The sequence below is a fragment of the Saccostrea echinata genome, unplaced genomic scaffold, assembly GCF_033153115.1.
Source record: "Saccostrea echinata isolate AGI-Se365-2 ecotype Australia unplaced genomic scaffold, CSIRO_AGI_Sech_v1 ptg000006l, whole genome shotgun sequence".
Lineage (NCBI taxonomy): Eukaryota > Metazoa > Mollusca > Bivalvia > Ostreida > Ostreidae > Saccostrea > Saccostrea echinata.
The window spans coordinates 8,568,875-8,593,459 of record NW_026889755.1 but is presented as its reverse complement, the minus strand read 5'-3'; the positions used below and the strand labels follow the sequence as shown (position 1 = coordinate 8,593,459).

The following is a 24,585-nucleotide window of genomic DNA, read 5'->3' as shown; positions in this document are numbered from 1 at the left end:
AGAGTACGCCAGAGCATCAACGATAGTTGGAAAGGTGGGGTAATTTGCATAATGGGCAATTTCTTTGTGAAATAAAATTGTAAGTTAAGATTTCAAAAATGTAGACTAATAGATTTTAAATTACACGAGGCCTCGCATGTCAATTTTAATAGTCCTCGCCCACTGACGTCAAACACAAAGACAGCAGTACGAGAATTACATGCAGATTAGGCCTTCTTAGCTCCTGTCCTTTAGCTTGGCGAAATTTAGAATGATCAAGAAATCAACTCAACTAACTTTGAAAGAGTTATCACAGAGAAAACAAACAGAAATGGAAATATTTGAAAAAGGAAGTCTCGCTTTCCCCAGACTCGCGCTCTCGAGACCTTGCACGAGCGAGAGTCTGGTCTGATTCCCATTTTATTTTTTCTTGTTTGTTTGTATGTTGTTTAACGTCCCTCTCGAGAATTTTTCCCTCATATGGAGACGCCACCACTTGCCGGTGGAGAGCTGCAAATTTTGTCCTATACTCGGCACTTGCGGCCATTAAGCAGTGAGGGATCTTTTTCGTGCCAGCACCTACTGCGACACGGGACCTCGGTTTATACGGTCTCATCCGAAGGACCGGTCTCCACGTCTCACAGTGGGATTCGAACCTGCGACGTAAGAATTAACTCCTTACTTCGCGACTCTAGGGCAGACGCTCTCACCACTGCGCCACGCAGGCGACCTTTATTTATTTATTTTTTTATGTAAACAAATCGCTAAACCAAGATGGCGACTCCCGTGAAAATACACCAGAGAATTTATTTTCAAACAAAGATTTATGCGTTTTTTTTGTTCGTTAACAAGCAAACATAGATATTATATTGTGAAAACAGATAAAAGGCCCAGCAGAAAACGGGAACCTTCGCCTTCATATCCTGTTTTAAAATGCTACAGGGGATTAAAGATATTGACGTCAGGCGCACACAGTTACATGACAAATGGTCAACCTCTCAAACGTTTAAAGTCGTAAGCGTGAATAAGCGCAATATTCATGGAAACCAAGCACCTAGAACGTCAAAATTAGGATTTTGTGTATCACATGCAACAATGAATGCAAAGTTACACATAGCGAAAGCACAGAATGAGAATCTTATGAAGACTTATCAGAGCAGTCTGGAAGACTTGATAGTAGGTATGTGTTGAAGTGATTGAAGCCCAGCACACATATGCTTCTGTTAGCGTTGAAAAGATATCTGCAAGTAAAATGCAGTGTACAATGCAGAATCTCAGAGAGACAAAACACCTCTAGGTTTAGCTGCAGAACTGTAGCTCTCTGCTTGAGAAAATTCGGGCAGTAAAAGCAGAGAGTTACAGATCCAAGCGTTGTAAAAACCTTCGATTTACGCCGCCGCTTTTTTGTCGCTCGCTTCGGGTATTATTTCTTGTATCTAATGCTTTCCCCTACTTTAAAAGTGGTATCCAATAATTATCCATATATTTTACTCCTATTCCTGATACTTTATTTAATTTTCAACGGTCTCAAACAGCCCTTTATGGTTTTGAAATATCAGTTTAAAAAATTCCCATTCCGACGTCCATGTTATTGGGGGTTGTGCGAAAAGAAGTAATTCAAAGTCTGAAAGAACATATACTTGTCAAGAAAATGTTAAAAAAATTTCAGGAGGTTTAAATGTCATGTATATTGCCTATAAATATTAGAATACAACATGTATGTAAAAAAGAAATGAGATAAATAAAACTCGGGCGTGTTGTTTCAGGATGACACCAACGTCGACGTCGGAATGCATTTTTTAAACTGATATTACGGCCGTCTGAAACTGTTGAAAGGTAAATAAAAAGTTTCAGAAATAGGAGTAAAATATATGGATAATTATTGGATACCACTTTTAAAGCAGGGGAAAGCATTAAATACAAGAAATAATACCCGAAGCGAGCGACAAAAAAGCGGCGGCGTAAATCGAAGGTTTTTATAACGCTTGGATCTGTAGCTCTCTGCTTTATCTGTCCGAATTTTCTCAAGCAGAGAGCTACAGTTCTGCAGCTACTCTAGGTTATAGTTGGGCCACTGGTAATATGCCATGTTGCTCTACCACCAGGGACACAAAGTTAAATACCGCCTTGAAGGTTTTCCATTTCTTGCTGGAGTGAATGCCTTAGTACAGTACCCGCAACGTTATTCTTGACATGATACACGATAGGATAGGATACACGCACGATACGATAGGATAAACGCAAAACCTGATAAACGCAGAACACGATAAACGCAGAACCTGACAAACGCAAAACCTGATAAACGCAAAACACGATAGACCTGATAAACGCAAAACCTGATAAACGGTCTTCGCGATAAACCTGATAAACGCAAAACCTGATAAACGATCTTCACGATAAACGCATTTCCTGATAGGAATGTTAAAAATAAAGAATAAATTAAAACAAAACGATATTAAACTTATCTCATTTCAAGGTATATTTAATGCTAATTTATTATGATGTTGAAGCTACATGTATGTAACGATTAATTAAGTTTGATGGTAAATAATGTGTGCTGTAATAAAAGGACTAAATTAGCACACGGTGAAAATCATTTTTTTATATACATAATTAGCGTTTATTTTATAAATTGATTTGATTACTGTCTTAACAATGTTTTTATTGGCAAAAAAAAAAAAAAAAAAAAAAAACACTAGCTTTGAAGACAACTTCAAAAGATCTCTGAATCCATGTATGGTAAATTTGTCTTTCGTGTACAAAGTCGGTCAAAAGTAATTTTGAGCAGTTTAATTGCTGTATAATTATCGGTAAAATTAATGATCCCGACAGTACTTGATCTACAGAGAAGAATGAAATCATTTACACCACAGACTGAAGAACGAGCAACTTAACGTGGCTAATTTACGTAAGTATTCTTTTTTCCATTTTACATATAATAGTATATGTATTTACGTTTTAAGTTCTTGAACGTTTTAACAAACTTTTTTTTGAGAAACCCTTCTCTGAGAGCACACGTATTGGGGTCATGTCCGTGTGTCGGATCCAGGATATGTCGCGTGTATTTGGTGTACACCTATACAAGTATGTACCTGTTTTGACAGGTGTGGTATAGACACTTGCAAATCTCCCCTACACATTAAAAAGGGTTTCAAACGAGGTCTATCTGTATACACGCATCATTAGGTAATAAAAAATCGCATGCATATTCAGAGTTGAAAGCTGCTTCGAAGAGCATTGAAGTTGTACAGTGTAAGTAGTTTTACTGCATCACTTTAAAGTAGTTAGAGATTAAGTTAAGCATGACAGAAGAAACCACACGTAATTTGAACCTCGATTGAACAGTACATTTTCCCCTTTATTATCGTCACTTCATATATGTTGCAAGTTTTATTAAATTTGATTTATAGTGCTTTATATACCTGTTTGTGCCATACCTATTACATAAAAATACTTGGTGCGTTACGTTAAGCAAACTACAGAAATAGGATAAATATTTACAAAAAAGAAGAAAAAAAATGTGGACAGCATATCAATCTCCCTCATTCAAAATATATATATATATATATATATATATATATATATATATATATATATATATATATATATATATATATATATATATATATATAATTACATGACAATATTGAAAACTTAAATTATTTGAAAATTGAACATGAGAGGAAACAAATATTAATTATAACATTTTAGAGTTTCAAAGTTTACAATTCAAAGTTTATGTGTAAAAAAAAAAAAAAAAACAAACAAACAAACAAAAAAACCTCTATATGGTCGTAACCTGACATGCAGTCATCCAAAACTTCTTGATCATCCTAAGGACTCCTTTATAATTTCTTTGAAAATTGGAAATTTTATTGACTATCATTGTAATCACAAAATGTGTCACTGCCATAAATCAGTACTGAAGACGTATTACAGTGTATTTATAACTCACTTCAAACCTGCATGATTATTTTCATCCGTATTCATGGTATTAGGTTTCTCTTAATTGAAAGGGGGGGGGGGTGCCCAAAGTGTAAATAAAACTAATTATCGGACTGTTGCAGTGTTGTATTAATTGACGACTGCATGTAGTGTGGGATTTGCATACCCCCCCCCCCTTCCCCGATCGGTAATTTTCTTCTTTTTTGGTTGTAATCTTTTTTCCATGACTATTTTAGGTTTTGGGGTATTCCTTGCAATTCATCCTTCTTATTTTATTTTAGAATATGTATATGATTATCGCGTGAGCTATCTCAGAGAAAATTTCTTACGAAATAACAAAGTTTAGCTTGTTAAAGTTGCACACCTTTACTTTCACTTTCTCTTTTAAACTGTGTGTGTGCACAGAAGAGATTTTTTAGTCAGACATCGATTGCAAATCATTTGTGTTCTGCCCTTTTCATTACGCTGTCCATAAGTTTAGGACCCGAAAGACTGATTGCAGAATGAATAAGGAAAGAGAGACAGAGAAGAAAAGAATGAAAAATATTCAATTTAAGATGTCCCTGATGTACGTACTTCTTGTGTTTTTATGTACAGGTGCTGAAAGTAGCAGGTTACTTTTTTTTGTGATCAGAAATGTATAAAATGTCGAGTGCTTTCCTAAATTAGTGTGACATGGCTATGACTGCTGAAACTAAATTTTTCAAAATATTAACAAGGTAAAAAAAAGACAAGAGATTAAAGTCTCCCAGGCAGATATTTTACATGTTTATGATAGAACAATGTATAATTATATGATAATGAGAGCGTAACACTGGCATTATACTGCACAGATCTACATCTTGGCTCAAATGTGTAATCCTCAATGGTCACATAATGAGGGAGAAAATTTAATCAGAATTTATCTTGTACATGTATAATCCATACATGTATGTGTTTCATATATGGAGAGAACTTGGACTGTCTTACTAGTGAGATGTGATAGAGTTATAGTATATCATTGAGGGAGTCCAGTTCCCCTCGAGTAAGTTTATTTCCCTCCACTTTACCTCGGGAAATAGGCTTGCTCATGGGGAACTTGAATCTTGCTGACTCCCTAAATGATGTACTTAAACTGTTTTTTTAATAAAAATAAGACTAATTGACTCGTAAAGTTTTGCAATTCATTTTATGCACAGTTCAATTATCAGATGTGCAATGGACATATGGTCGGATTACCCAGTGTCTTAGTGTAGATAAAGTTAATGAATAAATTCAACAGAAAAGAATGAATCTGCAACATTAGTCTGTTTATTAAACCTCAATGCCTCTTAATATGTAATTTTAATTGAGCAGTGTTATGAATATTCATGATTTCTATGTTCCCTAATACATAAAGATAACATGTTCTATATTTCTCACAATTTTGTAAATCTTCAATGTTAAATCATTAACATGATTAAGTTATCATACGCAGACAGTCTTAATCTGATAATTGATTCAAAGAAGCATGGTGTTGGCCCAAGCAAATTAAATAAGGAAGGACAAACTTGCTGCTAATCCCTAAAAAATTTTTGTTTTGGCCTATAAATTTAAAAAATATTATCGTAAATATTATGCATCGTCTATTATAAATCCGTAATAATATACTAGATATATATAGGATCTCCCATGATTTGTAGTTGGATATGATTTTTATCAAACGAGTTGTGTGTTTTTTATCCCCGAGCCTTGGCGAGGGGATAAAAACACACAACGAGTTGGATAAAAGTCATATCCAACTACAAATCATGGGAGATTCTTTTTATCCCATGTTTAATACTTCACAACCAATGTTTTACACTGTTTTATATAGGACTCCACTTTGTTTTACTTCATCACGCTTACGCAAAAACCATTGTGACGTCACAACTGCACTTAACTGTGGATTATGAAAAATTTATCCAATGAGTCATATCCACGGGATAAAGGGGTAAACATGGGATAAATTGTTGTACACATGTATTATGAAACATGGCAGATGCTTTATTTTCCTGTCAATATATCCTTCAAAGGAAACGAAAAAGGTAGAAAAATTAAGTACAGGATATGATTTAAAATTATGAACTATTTACAATTAATTCTGATAGTCCCTTTACTTAGTTGACCAGATGGTTACATGTTTGTATGTACAGGGTGTAACCATGTTTAAATCAAAGTACTGAAAGTACTGAAAGCCGGGCTTTAATATGTTCGAGTGTATTATCTTATCCTAATTTAGTACATATTTGAAAATCTTTCTTTCTGACCATTGATATTTAACAGGTAGAGTTTGTATGATTATGATTAACAATAACCCATCTACCAATAATTAAAATTAACGGTCCAGAACCCAACGTTAAGACCCCAGGATAGGACTTGGTGATATTTTTAATGAAAATACATTTATACCTTTCTAATTATTAAGCTCACCATGGTTATGCATGGTAACAGTGCACTTTGAGTGGTTTTGCTGATTCATACAGGCATATAGTATCGGAGGAGCTAGGGGTGTCACCATTTTTCAAACATAAACTTTTACAATGGACAATGTACATTGAAAGGTTGATTGACTCTTCGCAATCAAATTTTGAATTGGAACTTTCAACTCACTCTTCGTAATATAAACCAGGTGTTTACCACGAGCGACGAACAGATTTACTAAAAGCAAAATGGATAGTCTAATTTTAATTAGATTGTACCCATCATTTTATTGCAGCATATTAAAATTACGGTAATTTGGTAATGAATTAATGAAATTCGAAATGTGAAAGTAAGTTGTAGCCCACCCCTACTCCTTCTCCAACGGAATAGGATTTTCGGGTTTCGACAATTCTCCTTTTTTCTCCTTTAAAAATGATACTACATGCCTGTATTAATCAGAAAAAAAATTCTTTATTTTTGGTCCTCTAGGAAACCAGCTGCACGAAAATTATAATTATCTAATCTTTATGACATGAATATGAGTCTAGTTCTAGTTCCAGGTTCGGCCAAAATGGTCATTGCCTGAGAAAATCATGATATATTCAGGTCTTTATGGCTCGTACATAGATGGCTCTTCATTCTGAACAGGACATTTTGAAGCAAAGACTAACCAACTTTTTCTGAAAAATTATAATGTGTTGTACTTAGATAAAGACTAATGAACATTTTTATATGTTGTTTTCTTTTAATTATATATTAAAGGTGCTTGGACACAGATTTGAAGTTAATATTTTCTCAAATTTTCTGTATAATTTCATGACTTATATGTTGCTATAGCATTTCATACTAAAATAAAATAAAAATCTTATTTCATCTCGAAGTTATTGAAACTTCAAATTTCTGGACGCGTTTGATTGACACATCCTTGCACTTTCACAAATTTTAATTTTATTCTTAATACTTAAGAAAAGTGGCAATTTTGTTGTGTATTAATGAAAAATATTAGAACTAGAATCCAGAAAATTCAGAGTAGAAATGTTCGAAAGCAAAACCGACTCACAATATTGTCAGTCCGTGCTCAGTGGTGTGTGCAGACTTTAACAATTGAACACACCCGGTGAATCGTATACATTAACAATAACAGAGCTCGTGCCCTGTGTACAAAAACAGTTTACGTTTCACGGGTGTATTCAATTTGTTAAACTCTGTACACAGCACTGAGCACGGGCTAACGATATTAGTGAGAGGGTTTGCTTTCGCACATTTCTACTCTGAATTTTCTGAATTATAGATGTAATGTTTTCCGTTAATACACAACAAAATCGCTTCTTTTCTTAAATATTAAGGATAAAGATAAAATTTGTGAAAGTGCAATGATGTGTTAATCAAACGCGTCTAGGAATTCGTAGTTCCAATAATTTCTAGATAACATAAGTTTTTAATTATATTTTCGTGCAAAATGCTATTGCAATATATAAGTCGTGATATTATACAGAAAATTTGAGAAAATATTAACTTCAAATCTGTGTCTAAGCACCTTTAATATAAACGATTTTTATTTCCCAGCACCCTTGAGAGCTTGCATGTATTTTAAGACTAATTTTTTTGGAATGCGCGCGCACGCTCAATATACTGTAAAGCGCTTTGGGAGCACATACGAAATGAATCCAAGGTGAGAAGTCTCGAACAAAATTTTCACATTCAAAACAGTATACCATTGACTTTTCACTAAAAATTTGATCTGAATTTGTAAACATAAAAATTTTCGACGCTAAATTGATTGTTCAATGGGTATAAATAATTTATATATTATACATAAACATATTCACATGAAATTTCTATCTTAAAGTTTACATTTTTATTTATTTATATTCCATGCTTCACAGAACATAAATCTTTATCCCAGTCATCTAAATTAAAACTATTAAATTAAAATATTAACCAAATGGAATCACATTGTTTATTTCATATTATGAAAGAAAATAAATAGTTTTGAACTTCATTTACATCACCTTTACACAAGATCTTAGTCGCCCGCGTGGCGCAGTGGTAAGAGCGTCTGCTCTAGAGTCGCGAAGTAAGGAGTTTATCCTTACGTCGCGGGTTCGAGACCGGTCCTTCCGTTGACACGTATAAACCGAGGTCCCGTGTCGCAACAGGTGCTGGCACGAAAAAGATCCCTCACTGCTCAATGGCCGTAAGTGCCGAGCTCGAGTAAAGGACAAAATTTGGAGCTCTCCACCGGCAAGTGGTAGTGTCTCCATATGAGTGAAAAATTCTGTAGAGGGACGTTAAACAACATGCAAACAAACAAACACAAGATCTTATCCATCATAAGGATTTGTTCGAAATTATTTATTAGAAAGGAGAAAGTTATTTTAATTGCATTCAGGGTTATCGAAGTAATACCGTATTTTCAAACCCTTTTCTTTAAACGCATTCAAATTTTAACTTTTTTATTTGAGTAGTAATATATTGAAAACATTTCAGCATTACCAGTATTACAAATGTAAGATTAATCTTCATGAATATTTACATACATACATCATTAGGCTAAAAAAAATTTGTTTGTTTCCGGTTATAACCGACTGACCTCCTACACATTTTTTTTTTCAGAAAATTACGAGTTTCCGAAACTGTCTCTTTGTTTTACGAATTCGTAATGGCGGCGCACTTGTTTGCTGCAAGTAGTCGGTGTTCGCTGTATTTTATGCCGTTAATATAATCATAAAATCATCCTTTTCAAATTATTTTGAAAGGAAAAATTTAATAAATTGTCTCCTGTTAAGCCGGTTTCACAAGATCAACCCTGAAAATATCAAAAGGAATTAACACGGTATCGTACCAAATTACATCTGATAAATGAAAACCGATATTTTTAAAATTCATTATTACATTAAATTTCTTGCAATTCAAGACACCTTAATGCTATACTGATCTGAAAAACACTTACAGATATCACGACATTGTCACTGAGCTTACTGTTTATACAAGCATTACGGACGTAAATAAATATAGGTCAGACTAATTATACTATAATATCAGTAAACAAACAAAAAATGTCATACAATTTTTCTTAATTCTACCAATAACATATGGCCAGTGAGGGGAATATATAAGTCATTTGTTTTATTTAATGTCACTAATTTAAACATTTAAGGTCACTAATTTTAACTTTTAAGAAAACAATTAATTTTTTTACAAAAAATATTTGTCTGTCAATTGCCAAACTTTTTTAAAAAGAATGTTGAACCATATGGTTTGCTGATTTTTCTTTAGATAGATTTGAATTAGAATTTAATTTAAAAAAATTAAATTCATATCGGTTTAATAATATAATTCATAGTTAAAGAAATGCACATATTTTGAGAGATATTCTTAAAGTTTCAAACAAACAGTACTTTTATCGCCGACTAGATACACCAGATACACCATGTACAATTGTCAGGCGACTTAATTCAGGCATAACGCACATTAATTAATTCTTTAAACTCCAATTTACTTAATCTATTTATTTGCTGAAAGACAAAACAGAGAATATAACCACTCACATAACATCGACGAAAACGATATGAAATTCTTTAACAATTCAATATAGGCAACCTGTCGAAAAACCCGCGCTTATTGAAAATAGTTCGCTTAATTACAATATGCATTCAGTAGCGTATGTGCACAAATTGTTATATCACGACTACCCTAATAAAGTAAATATCTAATTCCTCTTTTAATTTAATTCTCAAACAAAAATATTGATCAATTGACAATTCCGTAGATTGAGATGTAAAAAATATTTGTTTAAGTATCGTTCAATGTGACTGTTTTGTTTATCGGAAGCGTCTGCTTTGACGCTGTTAGGCTTTTTGTTTACTTTTCTGAACATGTGCTATTTATAGTAAGGCAGTCGATCACGATGCCTACAGCCAGGACTTTGCTTTCAGCAAAGCCCGGCTAAAAAAACATTCATCTTACATGTATGTGAAAATTTGCTTTAGACAATTTTTAACTCTTCTGAGCCAAAGGCTCAAAGAGCTAATGCTATGGCCATTTGTGTGGTGTACGTAAACTTTTTAGAATATGGGTCATAACTCAAGAACCCCTTGGCCAATTATTGTCAAATTTATCACAGGGTATCCTTGGCTCATGGGCTCCCGTTTAGTCTAAAACTAGGGTTGTGACTCTTAAACAAGGGGAGATAATTAGGAAAATAGAAACAAAAGTACTGGTTGGTAAAAAATCTTCTCAAGAACCACTGGGCAGATTATCATCAAACTTACACAAAAGGATGAGGATATGTTGTAGATTAAAATTTGCATGGGAAATCGCCCTGGGGCAAAGGACGTAGTCTCAAGGTCACTTCAAAGTTGACCAAAAATTACATTTTATTAAAGTGTCGATATTTTGTTTACTATAAGGACTAGGATCATCAAATCTTGTCAGTTGATGCATCTAAGGACCTCATATCATGTTGACTCAAAAGTAGGTCACGGAGGCCTATTATTTAAATTTTTTGGCCATTCTTTTTCAAAATGATTTAAAGGCATTTTTTGAACAATTTAAAGCCTATGATCATCAAACTTTGTCAGTTGATGTATCTTGGGTCCTCGGAGTACATTGACTAAAAAGTAGGTCATCTTAGCCTACTTTTTGAATTTTATGTCTAATCTTTCAGAAAACAATTAAGGTCATTTATAAATTTGAATACTGAGAGGTTTAGAATCATTAAATCTTGTAAGATGATGCATCTTGGGGCCATAAAACATATTTTTTAAAAAGTAGGTCACAGTGACCTACTTTTTGAACCTCGCAGGCATTTGATTTCAAAGCATTTTAGAGGAATAATTTGAACATTTTAAGGTCTATAATCATGAAACTTTGTCAGTTGATGCATCTTGGGTCCTCAAAAAATATAAACTGAAAAGTAGGTCACCGTGACCTACTTTTGAAAATTTATGGCTTTAATTAAATATTTCAGGTACTAATTGGCTTAGAATTATCAAACTTTGTCAGTTGATGCATTTTGGGTCTGCAGAGTTAGTCGACTAAAAAAAAGGTCACTGTTACCTTTTTTAAAAATTTTCTGGCTTTATTTAAATATATCAGGTAATTATTGGCTGGAATCATCAAACTTTGTCAGTTGATGCATCTTGGGTCTGCAGAGGAGGTCACTGTGACCTATTTTTGAATTTTTATGGTTTTATTTAAATATGTCAGGTAATTATTGACTTAGAATCATCAAACTTTGTCAGTTGATACATCTTGGGTCCAATAATTTGCAGTTTCCGTTCATTTTCTTTGTAAAGGTTGCATACTGAAATGAAATGTGGTATACAGATTTATCATAAGAATATCTAGGTCAAGTTCTGTTTTCATTACGATCGATCAATTTTTGACAGAGTTATGCCCCTTGGACTTACGTGTTTCACAAACATCTCTTGTTTTTGTTTTGTTTTACATCTGAAGGCAATTCCAAGTTTTTTTTCTGCTTAGCATCCACGCATCTGTCAAAAACCTACCTAACTACATGTATTTGCACAAAAAAAAACACACAAGCTAAAAAATAAAACTCCAACTTTATAGTCATAAAAATAACATCATTCAAAAGAATTGATATCATTACATGTAACCTATCTTTCTCGTAGAGAGATCTATTCTTCAGCAAATGCTAACAATAAAGTTATATGCCTTTGACATATTGTAGGCAAATATTTCAAGAAATTAACAGAATTTAAAGATTTTGACCAGTTTAATTAATTATAGGACTCATGATTTTGTTTGGGTTTTTTTGAGCCCACTTGAGCTGAAAGCTCAAGTGAGCTATTTTGATCACCTGTTGTCTGTCTAACTGTCTGTCTGTCCATCTGTTAACTTTTCACATTTTCAACTTCTTCTCAAGAACCACTGGGCCAATTTTAAGAAAAGTTGGCACAAAGCATCCTTGGGTGAAGGGGAGTTTAAATTGTAAAAATGAAGAGCCTATCCCCCTTCACAAGGAGAGATAATCTACAAAAGACAAAAATAGAGTGGGGTCATTAAAAATCTTCTTCTCAAGAACCACTGGGTCAGAAAAGCTAAAACTTATACAGAAGCATCCTGGGGTAGTGTAGATTATAAATTGTTCAAATAATGACCCCGGGGGTAGGATGGGGCCAGAATAGGGAATCCAATTTTTACATTAAAATATTTAGGAAAAAAATTTTTAAAATCTTCTCATCAAGACCCACTTGGCCAGAAAAATAGGGGTATACAAGAATCATGGCCGCAACTGACCTAAGTCAATAAAAAATAGGTAGCAACTGTTCCTTTGCCAAGCGCTAGGCACTTTGAAGTGAAAGTTGTGGTTTCTTCCCATGTCATAAAACAACATACAATCCATCATTCATTAAACCTTGACACAAGGCCAATCTGGCAAGTTCAAGATCACTGGAAGAAAAGTATAACATTCCTGTCTGGGCTAAAACTTTTAAACCTTAATCCGGGATGGGGTCAATTACATAGGAAAGTAATTAATTAAATTACAATTACTTGCCCAAAACCTTCAATTAAATTACCATTACCATTACAAGGATTTTGAAATGTTATTAATTAAATTACAATTACTTTGCAAATGTAATTAATTAAATTACAAATTACATTAAGAAAAAACATAGAAAAATAAACAATGATAAGGCCAAAATAAAAAATACTTTTGTTTCCCCTAACGCGACCGACCCAATTAAAACGCGCCGACTGGAAAGTTTTTTTCCCCTAAGATTATTCAAAAACTTTTTTTATGTTTATCAACTTCTATAAAATAAAATTCCATCAAATCTGTTTTTAATCAGATCGAATGATTTTGTTCTGTGATTTTCAAGCGTTTATTGGAAACAAAATAGCGCCTACAACATATGGTCACGGAGGGTTAGTTCGTGTTTTAAAAGAAAGGCAACGCATCAACCATATGCCTTTAGCATATTAGAATCCTGCACTCTTGAAACTTTTTGTTTATAAAATATAATATCCAATGACTAATTGAAAGTGTTTGGGTTGTACTAGCATGTCTTAAAATTAAGGTAAGTAGAGATCATGCTTAGGAACATAGGCCCTCTTCATGATACCCCTCATGAGCAGACAAGGGGCCCACCTTGTGAAAACACCAGTTTCATTGCATTTTATTTAATTTGAGTTTTGATCTTATACACAGTTCATCAATATTCCAATGTTTACTATATGGGATCATAGGAGTTGTAAATAAGTCTGCATATTTCATCCTAATGAATAGAATTCAAATGTCCTTTATTCCTGCCTTCTAATCATGGGTTAAACTTCGTAACTTTGACATTGTGTATGACATGTTATCATTTTTAGATATTGTTTGCCTCAATTAAATATTGTTAACATGCTTTTTCCAAATAGATTTGAAATTATGATACAAGCTTCCTGAGACGTCCGTGTATTTTTCTTTAATAAGGCCCTGGAAGATTGGTTGTTTCTTTGATTTGAATCTCTTTGATAATTGTTGGGACAACAACATTTATTTAAACATTTTTCTGGTGAAGGACTCCAAATTTAGACGTGTACGCGGCACTTAAGGCCATGAGCAGGGAGGATTGTTTTTTCCCGTGCCAGTATCTAATGTGTAACTGGACCTACGTTTTTACTGTGCCATTCGAAGAACTGGTCCCAACGTCCCGCATTGGGATTTGAACCTGCAACTTAGAAATACTCCTTACTTCGAGACTCTAAAACGAAATGCTCTAGAAGCACTGCACAATTCGAAGCCCTTGAAAAAGTACAAAGCAATGGAAGCTGATAGTACCTATAAAAAATACTCTGGTGTCCAGTCTTTGCGTACCCGAGAATCTTTTAAACAGATTTTTTCGATTTTTACTCTTTACTCTGGTATGAGGTGGTTCGATTGAATAATAGTTGTGAATTAATTTACCATAAATATTGAGTTTAAACTGCATTTGTATGGTATTCTAGCTGTTTACATATCACTTTCTTTTGTACTAAACTTATTTATAAAGATATCATTCCATTAAATTTTAAGAATGTATTTTCAAAGCTGCTGTCAAAAAAAAAAAATTATTAGCCTACCTACCTACCCAACTTGAGATTTTAGGGTCGGGTTAGGGGAAACAAAGATATTTTAATGATGGCCTAAGCAGTCATGAACGTTCATTTATATTCCATTGGACTAGATATTTTAAGTGTCAATTCATAAACATCTTAATTGAAATTATTAATTTTATTTAATATATTTATATACAAGGAGATAAATAATATTAGAAAGTTTTGAAGAAAATGCATTTTAAGGAGGAAACAGCAATTCACTAAATAAAGATGATATAATTTTTTAATATATTATAGAACATTTTGTCCTAAAAATCAGTTAACCTTTCATGAATAAAGTGTTCGGGATTTGAAAAAAAAAGGGGGGGGGGGCTATTTCCCATTTATTAACCACAAGTGTAATTGAATGTAATTGAAAAGTAATTGTGAATTACATGCTTTTCTCAAAAGTAATTAATTAATTAAATTACAATTTAATTGAAAATTGGGCCAATTACACATTACTTTCAATTACATCGAAATTTGTAATTAATTACTGTCAATTATCATTACACATTACCATTACCCCATCCCTGATGTACACTGTAGCCTAATTAGTTGATTGAATATCTTAATTATCTATTATAAACAGGATCAACGTAGAATACTGTAAGCCATGTTTGCACTTGTGCTTTTCGACTTGGATGGCTGCACAGCTATAATTGATGCCAAGAAATGTCAAGTCCCTGACATTAAAGCCTTAGTGAAAGGACAGCTTGTTGATGTTCAAATATCATAAGGAGACATTCAAAGTTGAAATCCTGGAGTTATCTGGTAAGATTTCAGTTATCATGATTATGTGAAAACATCACTTTATTTAGTTTGTTAGAAAATTCATTTGGTAAATGTTAATTGATTTTATTTGGAACACCAGTAAATAAATTGTGGAATTCAGGATTCTGGTGTTAGTGCAGGGCTATATCTATCATGGATTGAAAATGTATTAATTATAAATTTGTGAAAATCTTCTCTGTTCTTGTACACGTGTACTAAGTGCATGATTATGAAAAAAAACTTAAGATGACCAAGGGTGCCTCTTTTGAAATTCATTGCCCATGAGTGGGTCAGGGGTCCTGACAGGTGTACGATAGGGCAAGCTAATTAAAATTAGATGTTCTGAATCCGCTACCACTTCAGAACATCTAATTTTAATTAGATTGAGGGTAGGGCCACAAACGGCAATCAAGCCAGCATATATTTATTAAGGCTTCGCAATAATAACTATATTCCAGTATATAGCGATTAAGTTAGCAAAAAATATCTTTTGTGATGTGTTTTTATACGCCCGTCTTTAGACGGGACGTATTATGTTATGGCAAATAAACTTTGTTTAAATTTTTGAAAATATCAACTAATTCAGAGCATCATGTCTCACAAATCTGAAAGCTTGAAGGGGGGGGGGGGGTCTGCAGATGGGCATTTGTCAAGCTCTAACACAACCAGTTGAGGATCTATAATGTAATATTTGTTGTAATTAATGCCTACACCACAGGAGATGTATAAATAAATGTTATAAGGAATGGAAAAATCCTTATATCAAGGTTGACATGATTTTCTTGCACTCTAAACTGTTTGTGACAATTGAGCAATATTTGACGGGGGTATCATGCTGTGGCGGAGCACTTTATTCAGTACGGATATACTGGCAAACTGTTTGGGCTTTAGATTTCCTCAGTAAAATATGAATTCAATAGGTCAGGAACGTTTCCAATCATACCAAACAGTACCAAGTTGTAAAGTAGCTGTTGTATGGTTGCATTTTGTTCAAAAACTGTAGTGAAGTCAACAAGACCTTTTTTGTAACACACTCTGCTTGTAAATGAAGGTTAATAAAATGAGAAAAAGAGCATTATAACTGTCATTTAAAATATTGCAATACACATCGCAATACAGTTAAAAACATTACAATATATCGCAATACAACATTCCCAGCTGATACCCAGCCCTAATATTTATCATGAAGTGCAATTGTGCTATGAGAAATATGCCAGCCTGAAGTGTTCTTGTTCCTTTCTTCAAAAAAAGGAATATAAATAACTTTATTTATTTTCAGAGTCCAGAGCTGTTCTGAACCAGTATGAGGATGATTGGTCCTCCAGCCATAGGTCACTGGCCCTAGATAAAGAAAAGAAAAAGAGAAGAAACAAAAGAAATGGATATCTAGCTGTTAGGCCACATGATCAGGTAGGTTATAGTTTCATTTATTGTGGGGTCTACTGAATAGCATACACAGAGTCAATTTATCTTAGGCTGGTGGTAGGATGGGGCACTGTAGGGGATAAAAGATTTTATACATGGAAATGTATTTAACAACTGGATGTGTTTGTGAAACACTGATGCCCAGTATGGCTGCTCATGTCAAAGGATAAAATTTCTCAAATGCAAGTCAAACTCCAAGGTCAAGGTCAAAAGTGTCAAAATTATTGGTACTCAAAGCGAGTTCTTGTCACAAAGAAAAAATAACTTTAATATGAAAATCCTAGCTCCAACCATTCAAAACTTATGACTAAGGTGTAATTTTTTTCCAAAGAAGATCAAATGCAAAGGTCAAAAGGTCAAAAAATTGTGTCTGAGGCCAAAATAAAAAATACCTTTGTTTCCCCTAACGCGACCGACCCACTTAAATCGTGCCGACTGAAAAGTTTTTTTAATAAGATTATTCAAATATTTTTTTATTGTTTATCAAATTTATAAAATACAATTTCATCGAATTCCTTTTTTTATCAGAACAGCGGCTTTTGCCACAACTTGTGGCACAGAGGGTTAGTTTTTGTTATAAAACAACGGCGAGTATCAATCTTATTATATATATTTAACTTATTAGAATCATACACTCTTGAGACATTTCTTGAATTAAATGTATCATGACTAAGGAGTGTAAAGATGGTATTTACAAATTATTTACAAGAAATTCTAAAATTAATACGTGGTAAGCATGGCAAAGCCTGCCTCATGAGCAGATGAGGGGTATACATATCAATAAATTTCACTGCATTTCATTCGTTTCGATGTATTGTATGATTCTATTTTTACTATATAGGACCATAGTTGTAAATTTGTCTTTGAATAATTATTTCATCTTAATAAATATAATTCAGATGTCGTTTCTTCATTCCTTTTATCTATGGGATATTAACTTCGTGGCTATAACAATAGATATATAAAACTTCAATCATTTTAGATATGGTTTAATTAATTAAATATTGTTTATACATGTACACTATTTCCTAATAGTGTTGAAATCTTTAAAATTGGTTTATGGTATGGCTTCCTGAGACGTCCAGTGTATTTTTCTTTAGTTAGGCCCTTGAAATAGATTGTTTCTTTGATTTAAAATCCTTTAGAAATTTGTTGGGCCGGTGGAGGGCTCCTAATTTAGACTTTTACTCGGCACTTATGGCCACTGATCAGTAAGGGATCTTTTTCGTGCCAACATCTACATGTATACTGCGACACTGGACCTGCGTTTTTTATGGTCTCATTCGACTGACCAGTCTCCACATCCCTCATCGGGACCTGTGACTTAGAGTAAGCTCCTGAATTACGTCGTGACTCCAAAACGAAACATTAGAATCACTGCGCCACGCGAGGCCATTGACATTTTGTCTGTGTAAGTACCCTAAGGTGATAGTAGGTTTGAAAAATATACTCGGATGTCCAATGGTTGAGTATTTGCAAATCTTGTCTTTTTGTAAGTATTCGATTTCAAAAAATTTACGCTGGCCTGAGATATTTCACAAGTTCAAATGAATAATATTTGTAAATTAATTTACCATACATGTTGCTTCATTTGTATGATATTCGGTTTAAAAATCGGTTTCTTTTGTTCTTTCTTATTTATAAAGATATTCAATTTTTCAAAATGTATTTTCAAAACTGCTGTCAGAGAAAAAAAAATAATTTACCTACCTACCTACCCAACTTGAGATTTTAGAGTCGGGTTAGGGGAAACAAAGATATTTTTAATGATGGCCTGAGGAAATGTCTTATCATTAGGAATACACATTTAAAGTATTAAAGTCCTAGAACTAACTGTTCAAAAAATCAACAATAATGCCAAATTATTTTACCATGCATTTCTTAAACACATCAAGAAGTATTTATAAACAGAATCTTTCCAGTTAAGCAAATATATTATCTGATATACAAGCATTTATAATACCCATAACTTAATTTTGTAGGAAGACATAATTCCCTCAACATCTGACATCAACCAGAACAGGGAGGAGGAGCCTGAAGAACCAGTATGTAAATTTTATCAAGATTCTTAGGGATTCTCAGCCAAATTGTATTGCTCATCAGTTTGCTCCTAATTTGCATAAAACATTACCAATTATATTAAATGGTGAATGAAGTTTCAAGAGTTATCTCCTCACTGTGGTGTACATCTTTACCCAATTTTTGTCGTCAAGTTAGAAAACTTGATTGATAAAAAGTATAAAACAAATAAGAGTTATAAACAACCATCCATAATATCACAAAAATCTTTAAAATGACTTGGTAATCTTCATTTATGATTTGAAGTTGTTTTGATAAAAAAAACCCTTAAATCTTATTTTGATGATTGTAGAGTGAAGAAGTTAATCTGCCTAAGGAACCAGAAAGAAACAATGCCAAAGAACGAAAGGTAAGGCATAATCAACATGATCAATGCAATTTACAAAATGCAGATTCGAATTTGCTCAAACTTCCTTATTAAAATTCTCAATTTTCATGTACCAGTAGGAAAATATATATTAACATTTAATATATTTAATATATTAAAAGTCTTAATGATAAAACAAAACTGTAGATTCTGAAATTGATGTGTTAGCATTTCTAAGTGGTATTAGGGTTATTCTACTAAAAATTATTGGAGGGGGCTAGAACACCACTGATTTTTATCCCCATCTAGAAGTAACAATTCTAAATCATATATAAACTACACTTTTATTAGTTCAACTGATATGCAAGCACCCCATGTAGTGTAGATAGAGTTGACTGATTTTGCAGTTTCAGTATACACAACCAAACTTTTGCAACTGTGTGGGAGGTGGGTACTGCCAAGCTAAATTTCCTTGACAAGCAAAATAAAAATCAGAACATTATTATAGAAGGGGTACAAGCATAAGGTAGCTTATGTTTTTTTTAGTATCCTATTTATATATTCACTAAATTCTTTATAAAAGGGGGGGAGGGGTAGAGCCAAACAGAAATCCTTAACAAGCAGAAGAAAGAAAAAAAATGTCATCAGAGGTTTTAAGCAAATGTAGTTTTTCCTATGGTATTCTATACATGTACATTGGCAAAATTTTTTTGGAAGTTCAACAATAGTTGTTCAAATTTTTACATGGAGTTAATGGAAAAAAATCTGGGGAAGGGGGGATATGACTATAAAGAGTGATCACAGTTTTAAAATTGGAATACTTAGGGAAGATCTTTAAAACTCTTCTTCTCAAGAACAGCAAGTCTTTGAAAAGTCATATTTATATGGAAAATTCCTTATGTAGTGTACATTCAAGTTTGTTAAAATCATGACACCTAGAGAAGAGTGGGGCTGCATTGTGTGATTTTAATGATGTTTCCGAAACAAAATCTGATTGGCTTTTACTTATATGGCTGTATCTCTTATAGTTTTCAACGAAAATGTTTGAGATTTCTTACATAAGTATTTATTGTGAATCTCTTTATGAGGAATATGTGAAATATTTAGAAACCATGGGCATGAACTTGCTCTGAAATCTGATTGGATAACACTCAAAAACTATACCAGCATTGTTTTTCTATTAAATACTTTTGATAATAAAGTGTAGATTTATTACACAAAAGAACTGCCTAATTTAATGAAACCTGTAGGAAATGGGACCCACAAGGGAGTGGTTGAGTGTTTGTGGAACATCTATAACAGTTCCCGATACAACTGGGACTAGTTTACATGTAACATAGGAATATATCAAAAAAAATCTGATAGAGAACGGAAGGGCCAAAGTGAGAAATGTAAGCATTATGGCCCATGGGCCTCTTGTTAATTTCTCTGATGATGATATTAACAATGTATAAAACTTGTTTTAGGGCTCCAATGGGAGAAAGATTACCATTCTGTATGAAGGATCTGCTGAGAATCAGTCAAACAATTCCAGTCCACAGCGTGCTCCATGCTATCTTCAGGAATTAAGTACAGATGAGGCTGAAGTTGTTGAACTCCAAATGAACTATTTCAAACAGAACAAAATCTGCACCTCATCTCAAACAGAAAAAGTTGTGGTGATCCAAGATGAGCAAGAAATTGTAGACCTTCTTTCCAGCAACAAAAAGTGTCATCACAAAGCCACCCAAATGGATAATTACTCTAGAGACATGAACCAAGTCAGAGAAATTTCTACCCAAACTGATAACAACATGCAAACAGAGGCCCAGGATTTGACTGCTGTGAACCTTAAGCTTGACGAGATTTTGAGCCTTCTACATGGAGCAATAGACAATTCTATGAGAGTCAACAACGTTAGTGAAATTGTACGATGGGTGACAGCAAACACCTCGACACCTCAACCAGGCATGCCAACAGTAACAATTGTTCCAGTTGAGGAGTCTTCAATCCTGGAGTTGCCTATAAGGGAAGAAAACAAAACATCACCAGTATTTTCCACTGAAGCAGTAATGAGGGAAGAAGAGTATGATCACTGTGATTCTTCTCCTCCAGCAAAAAAGGCCTTATTTGAAGTAAATGAAGATGTCGAGACAGAAGAGGAGCAACCTAGAGAAACTGGAGAACAACCCAGTGCTCCAGATAGCGAAGTTCGTGCTCCACTGATGAACGTCACCCACAGAGTCAGCAACAGAAAGCATGTTAGTGAAGACAAGGTTCTTACCCTGGAAAACAAGCCATTGGAACCAATTATTGAAATCAAAGATGTTAGTGAAGTTGTGCCAGGGGAAGTCCAGTTTAGAATGAGACGGGATATCCTTGCCGATGTCCAAACTAGTGCTTGTTCAGATGGAAATTTTCTGTGGCTTTTGACCAGGAAGCTGTTTCATGACCATGAGTTGCGAGGGAAGAATTTCTTTGGACGCAAAGGACGACCCCCAATTTCACCTCGGCGTAGCAAATGCCTCAAGCACGCATACATTGAATGCTGTGGAACAAGCTACAAGGAATTTACGAAAGCTGTGAGCAGCATCAACAATGGAATTCGCTCACTTAGCCGTTAACTTCAAAAGTGAAACTTGGGAGTGTTTGAAATCTTACAATGACCTCAATCTTAGTCCCAGGGACTTGTATTATCTTGTATATTGTACAACAGAGTAGAACTTAAAAAAATGGACTCTATGCTATATCTCATGCTGTCAAACTGTATTTATTAATCATATTTTATTTGTTATTTAATGAATAAATTTCCTAATTCACTTTTCATGCATGCATTTTTTTTTCTGCATAAAAGTTCTCTATTCATGAATTGAATTTGAAACAATTTCATTTCGTTTTATGCAATGTAGTTACTTGTACACAACAAATTCATTCATATCAGTTTCTGTGATTGCAGATGCTGGATTTTTTCTGCTAGCTTTGTTTATAATTAATTACAGTGTCTTACACTGTATAGTAGGATATTGCATTTGAACTAAATAAAAAAAAAAGATCATAAAAATAATTGATACATGTACCAAGGTAATAAATTTTATATTCCTGTTGCTATAGTCCCTACTACCATATTTAACTTTGCATCTAAGATGAATTAAAATTGTACACAAGTACAACTTCTGCTTGACCTCCTAAGGTTTTATGTCTCTCCTTTTTGACCAACTTGACAATTTGCATTCTGATGAAGACCATCTCTGATAGAAACAGGACAACAATATAAATCTACTTCAAAATGTGTTGGTGATCTGATGACTTTTTAGCTAACCTGAGCTGAAAACTCGATTGAGTTTTTCTGATTATATTTTGTCTGGCGTCTGTCTGTAAACTTTTCACATTATTGACTTCTTCTCAAGAACCAATGGGCTGATTTTAACCAAAGTTGATACAAAGCATCTCTTGGCTAAGGGGATTCAAGGTAATTCAAATAAAGGGTAACACCGCCTTTCAAGGGGAGGTAATAACGAATTAGTGAAAATTTTGTGTCATCTTTCAAAAATCTTCTACAGAACCATTAGGCCAGAAATGTTTAAACTTACGTGAAACCTTCATTACATAGTGTAGATTCAAATTTGTACAAATCATGACCCCGGGGGTAGGGTGGGGATCAAAATTTTACATAGGAAAATTTGAAATCTTCTTCTCAAGTACAACAAAGCTGTGATCAGTCATATTGATATGGAAGCATCATCAGCTAGTGTAGATTCAAGTTTGTTTAATTGATGACCCCCAGGGATAGATGGGTCCACAATGGGGGATCCCCCCCCCCCCCGATAACTCTTCAATACTGAACTGAGTTGTGATTTTTCCTAGCCAATGTGCTCCGGTAAGCAATGTGGCCCATGGGCCTCTTGTTTATTATAACTTAAGATCCAGAGGCTCTATTGAATACCATGTGGTACTTGTTCCTGAGAATCTTCTGAAATTTTAACCCCAAGGTATTGGTTTCCACTTCATATTGAAAGTTTTGTGCCAATTAAATTACTGTTTCCATCTAAATAATCTTGGTATTAAAACAGAGACATTCTTAAAATCAATCAAGAAGGAATATTTAGCCATATTAAATCCTGAGAAGAGGACCCATGGAGCACAATGAATATGTGCTAGTTTACCATGTTTACAGTAGAAAATACATAACTAAGTAGAATTTTTCAACATTTATGTATAAATATTGTGTCTATATACAGTACAATCTAAATTGTATCAAAGACATCAGCTAAGATAAAAAATATGTTTCAAACACCAAACAACTGTAATTCTAGAGAATATTTTAATAACCGTTTTGATGACTCGGTGTTAAAGGGAGTAAGATGAAATTTATGGTAAACAAAAAACTGAATTTTAAAAATAAATCATTACTAAAAATTTAATAAATTGGAAGTGTTTTTCAAAAGTATGGAGTACTCAAACCAAACATGAATGGAAAATCAATGTTATCTTGAACAAAAACATGAAATGAAAAATGCTTACAAGAGTTCTGACTTTTGTAAACTACAGTAATTGACAATACATTGAATACAATGATGATCTGAAAATATAATATATCACATTAACAAAATTCAACAAAGTAAGACACAAAACATTTAGTCACAATTACGGTAGTCAATGAAAATGTCAAAATCCCAAGGCTTCACCATCATTGAGGACAACTGGCTTTGTCACTGTTTGCAGGTGATACTTCATAGAAGCCCACACATTCTCGATGGGGTTTAAGTCTGGCGAAGAGGCTGGAGTCTTCATTACTTTATCCAACATTCCTTTTTCTGCCATCCATTCCTTAGTTGACTTCGATGTGTGTTTGCTGTCATTATCCTATGATAACAAAGGTATTCAAATTTAAGTGCAAATCATAGCATACTGGACATCTACTACGTCTATATACTGTTAGCCTTTATTACATGAAAAACATCCAATTCATGCTATAAACATAACAAATTCTTTAATACTACAAAATAAATCACAATTAAAATACAAGGTTTATTTTCTATAGTTGCATTGTTAAAGTAACATACTTGAAATGATAAGTAAACTCTCACCTGGTACAATCGATACTTATTAGGAAATCTGTCTTCAACAAAAGGCAGGAAATTCTGTTGCAATATCCCCTGGTAAATCAGAGAGTCCATGACTCCATTAAAAATACAGATGTTTGTTCGTCCATGGTAGGAAATGCCTGCCCATACATGGACCTAAAATACATGTCATTATATATGAATTTGAAATGTTCCTATTTCCCTTTTCTTGGAAAATACATTGATGTAATATGTAAATTACAGAATGGGAAAGGAGTATTTGATTGGACATTTAATTTTAAAGAAATAATATATATTTTTAGTGTAAAATATGATTTATTTATCAGATTATCACACCTTATAAGCATGTTTGGGTTTGGGTTTTCTGGAACATTTCTTTTGGATTTTCGAGCCCTCCTGATGAAAGAAAAGCCTCCCATTTGCAGACATTTCAACAGTGCTCTCATCAACAAAAATCACATCTCTAAAGTCGTCCTTACGATTAAGTGCATATAAGCACCA

The 24,585-nt window shown here is 33.5% G+C and overlaps 1 protein-coding gene across 1 annotated transcript; it reads left to right on the top strand.

Annotated features, from left to right (window-relative positions):
* The first annotated feature begins 1,074 nt into the window (after positions 1–1,074).
* Positions 1,075–21,653, top strand: LOC133180332 (uncharacterized). The gene is made up of 5 exons (XM_061314879.1): positions 1,075–1,159; positions 16,490–16,620; positions 18,618–18,680; positions 19,007–19,063; positions 20,488–21,653. The coding sequence occupies exons 1-5, from the start codon at positions 1,075–1,077 to the stop codon at positions 21,622–21,624; spliced, it is 1,473 nt and encodes a 490-aa protein (XP_061170863.1). The 3' UTR covers positions 21,625–21,653.
* The last annotated feature ends 2,932 nt before the right edge of the window (positions 21,654–24,585 follow it).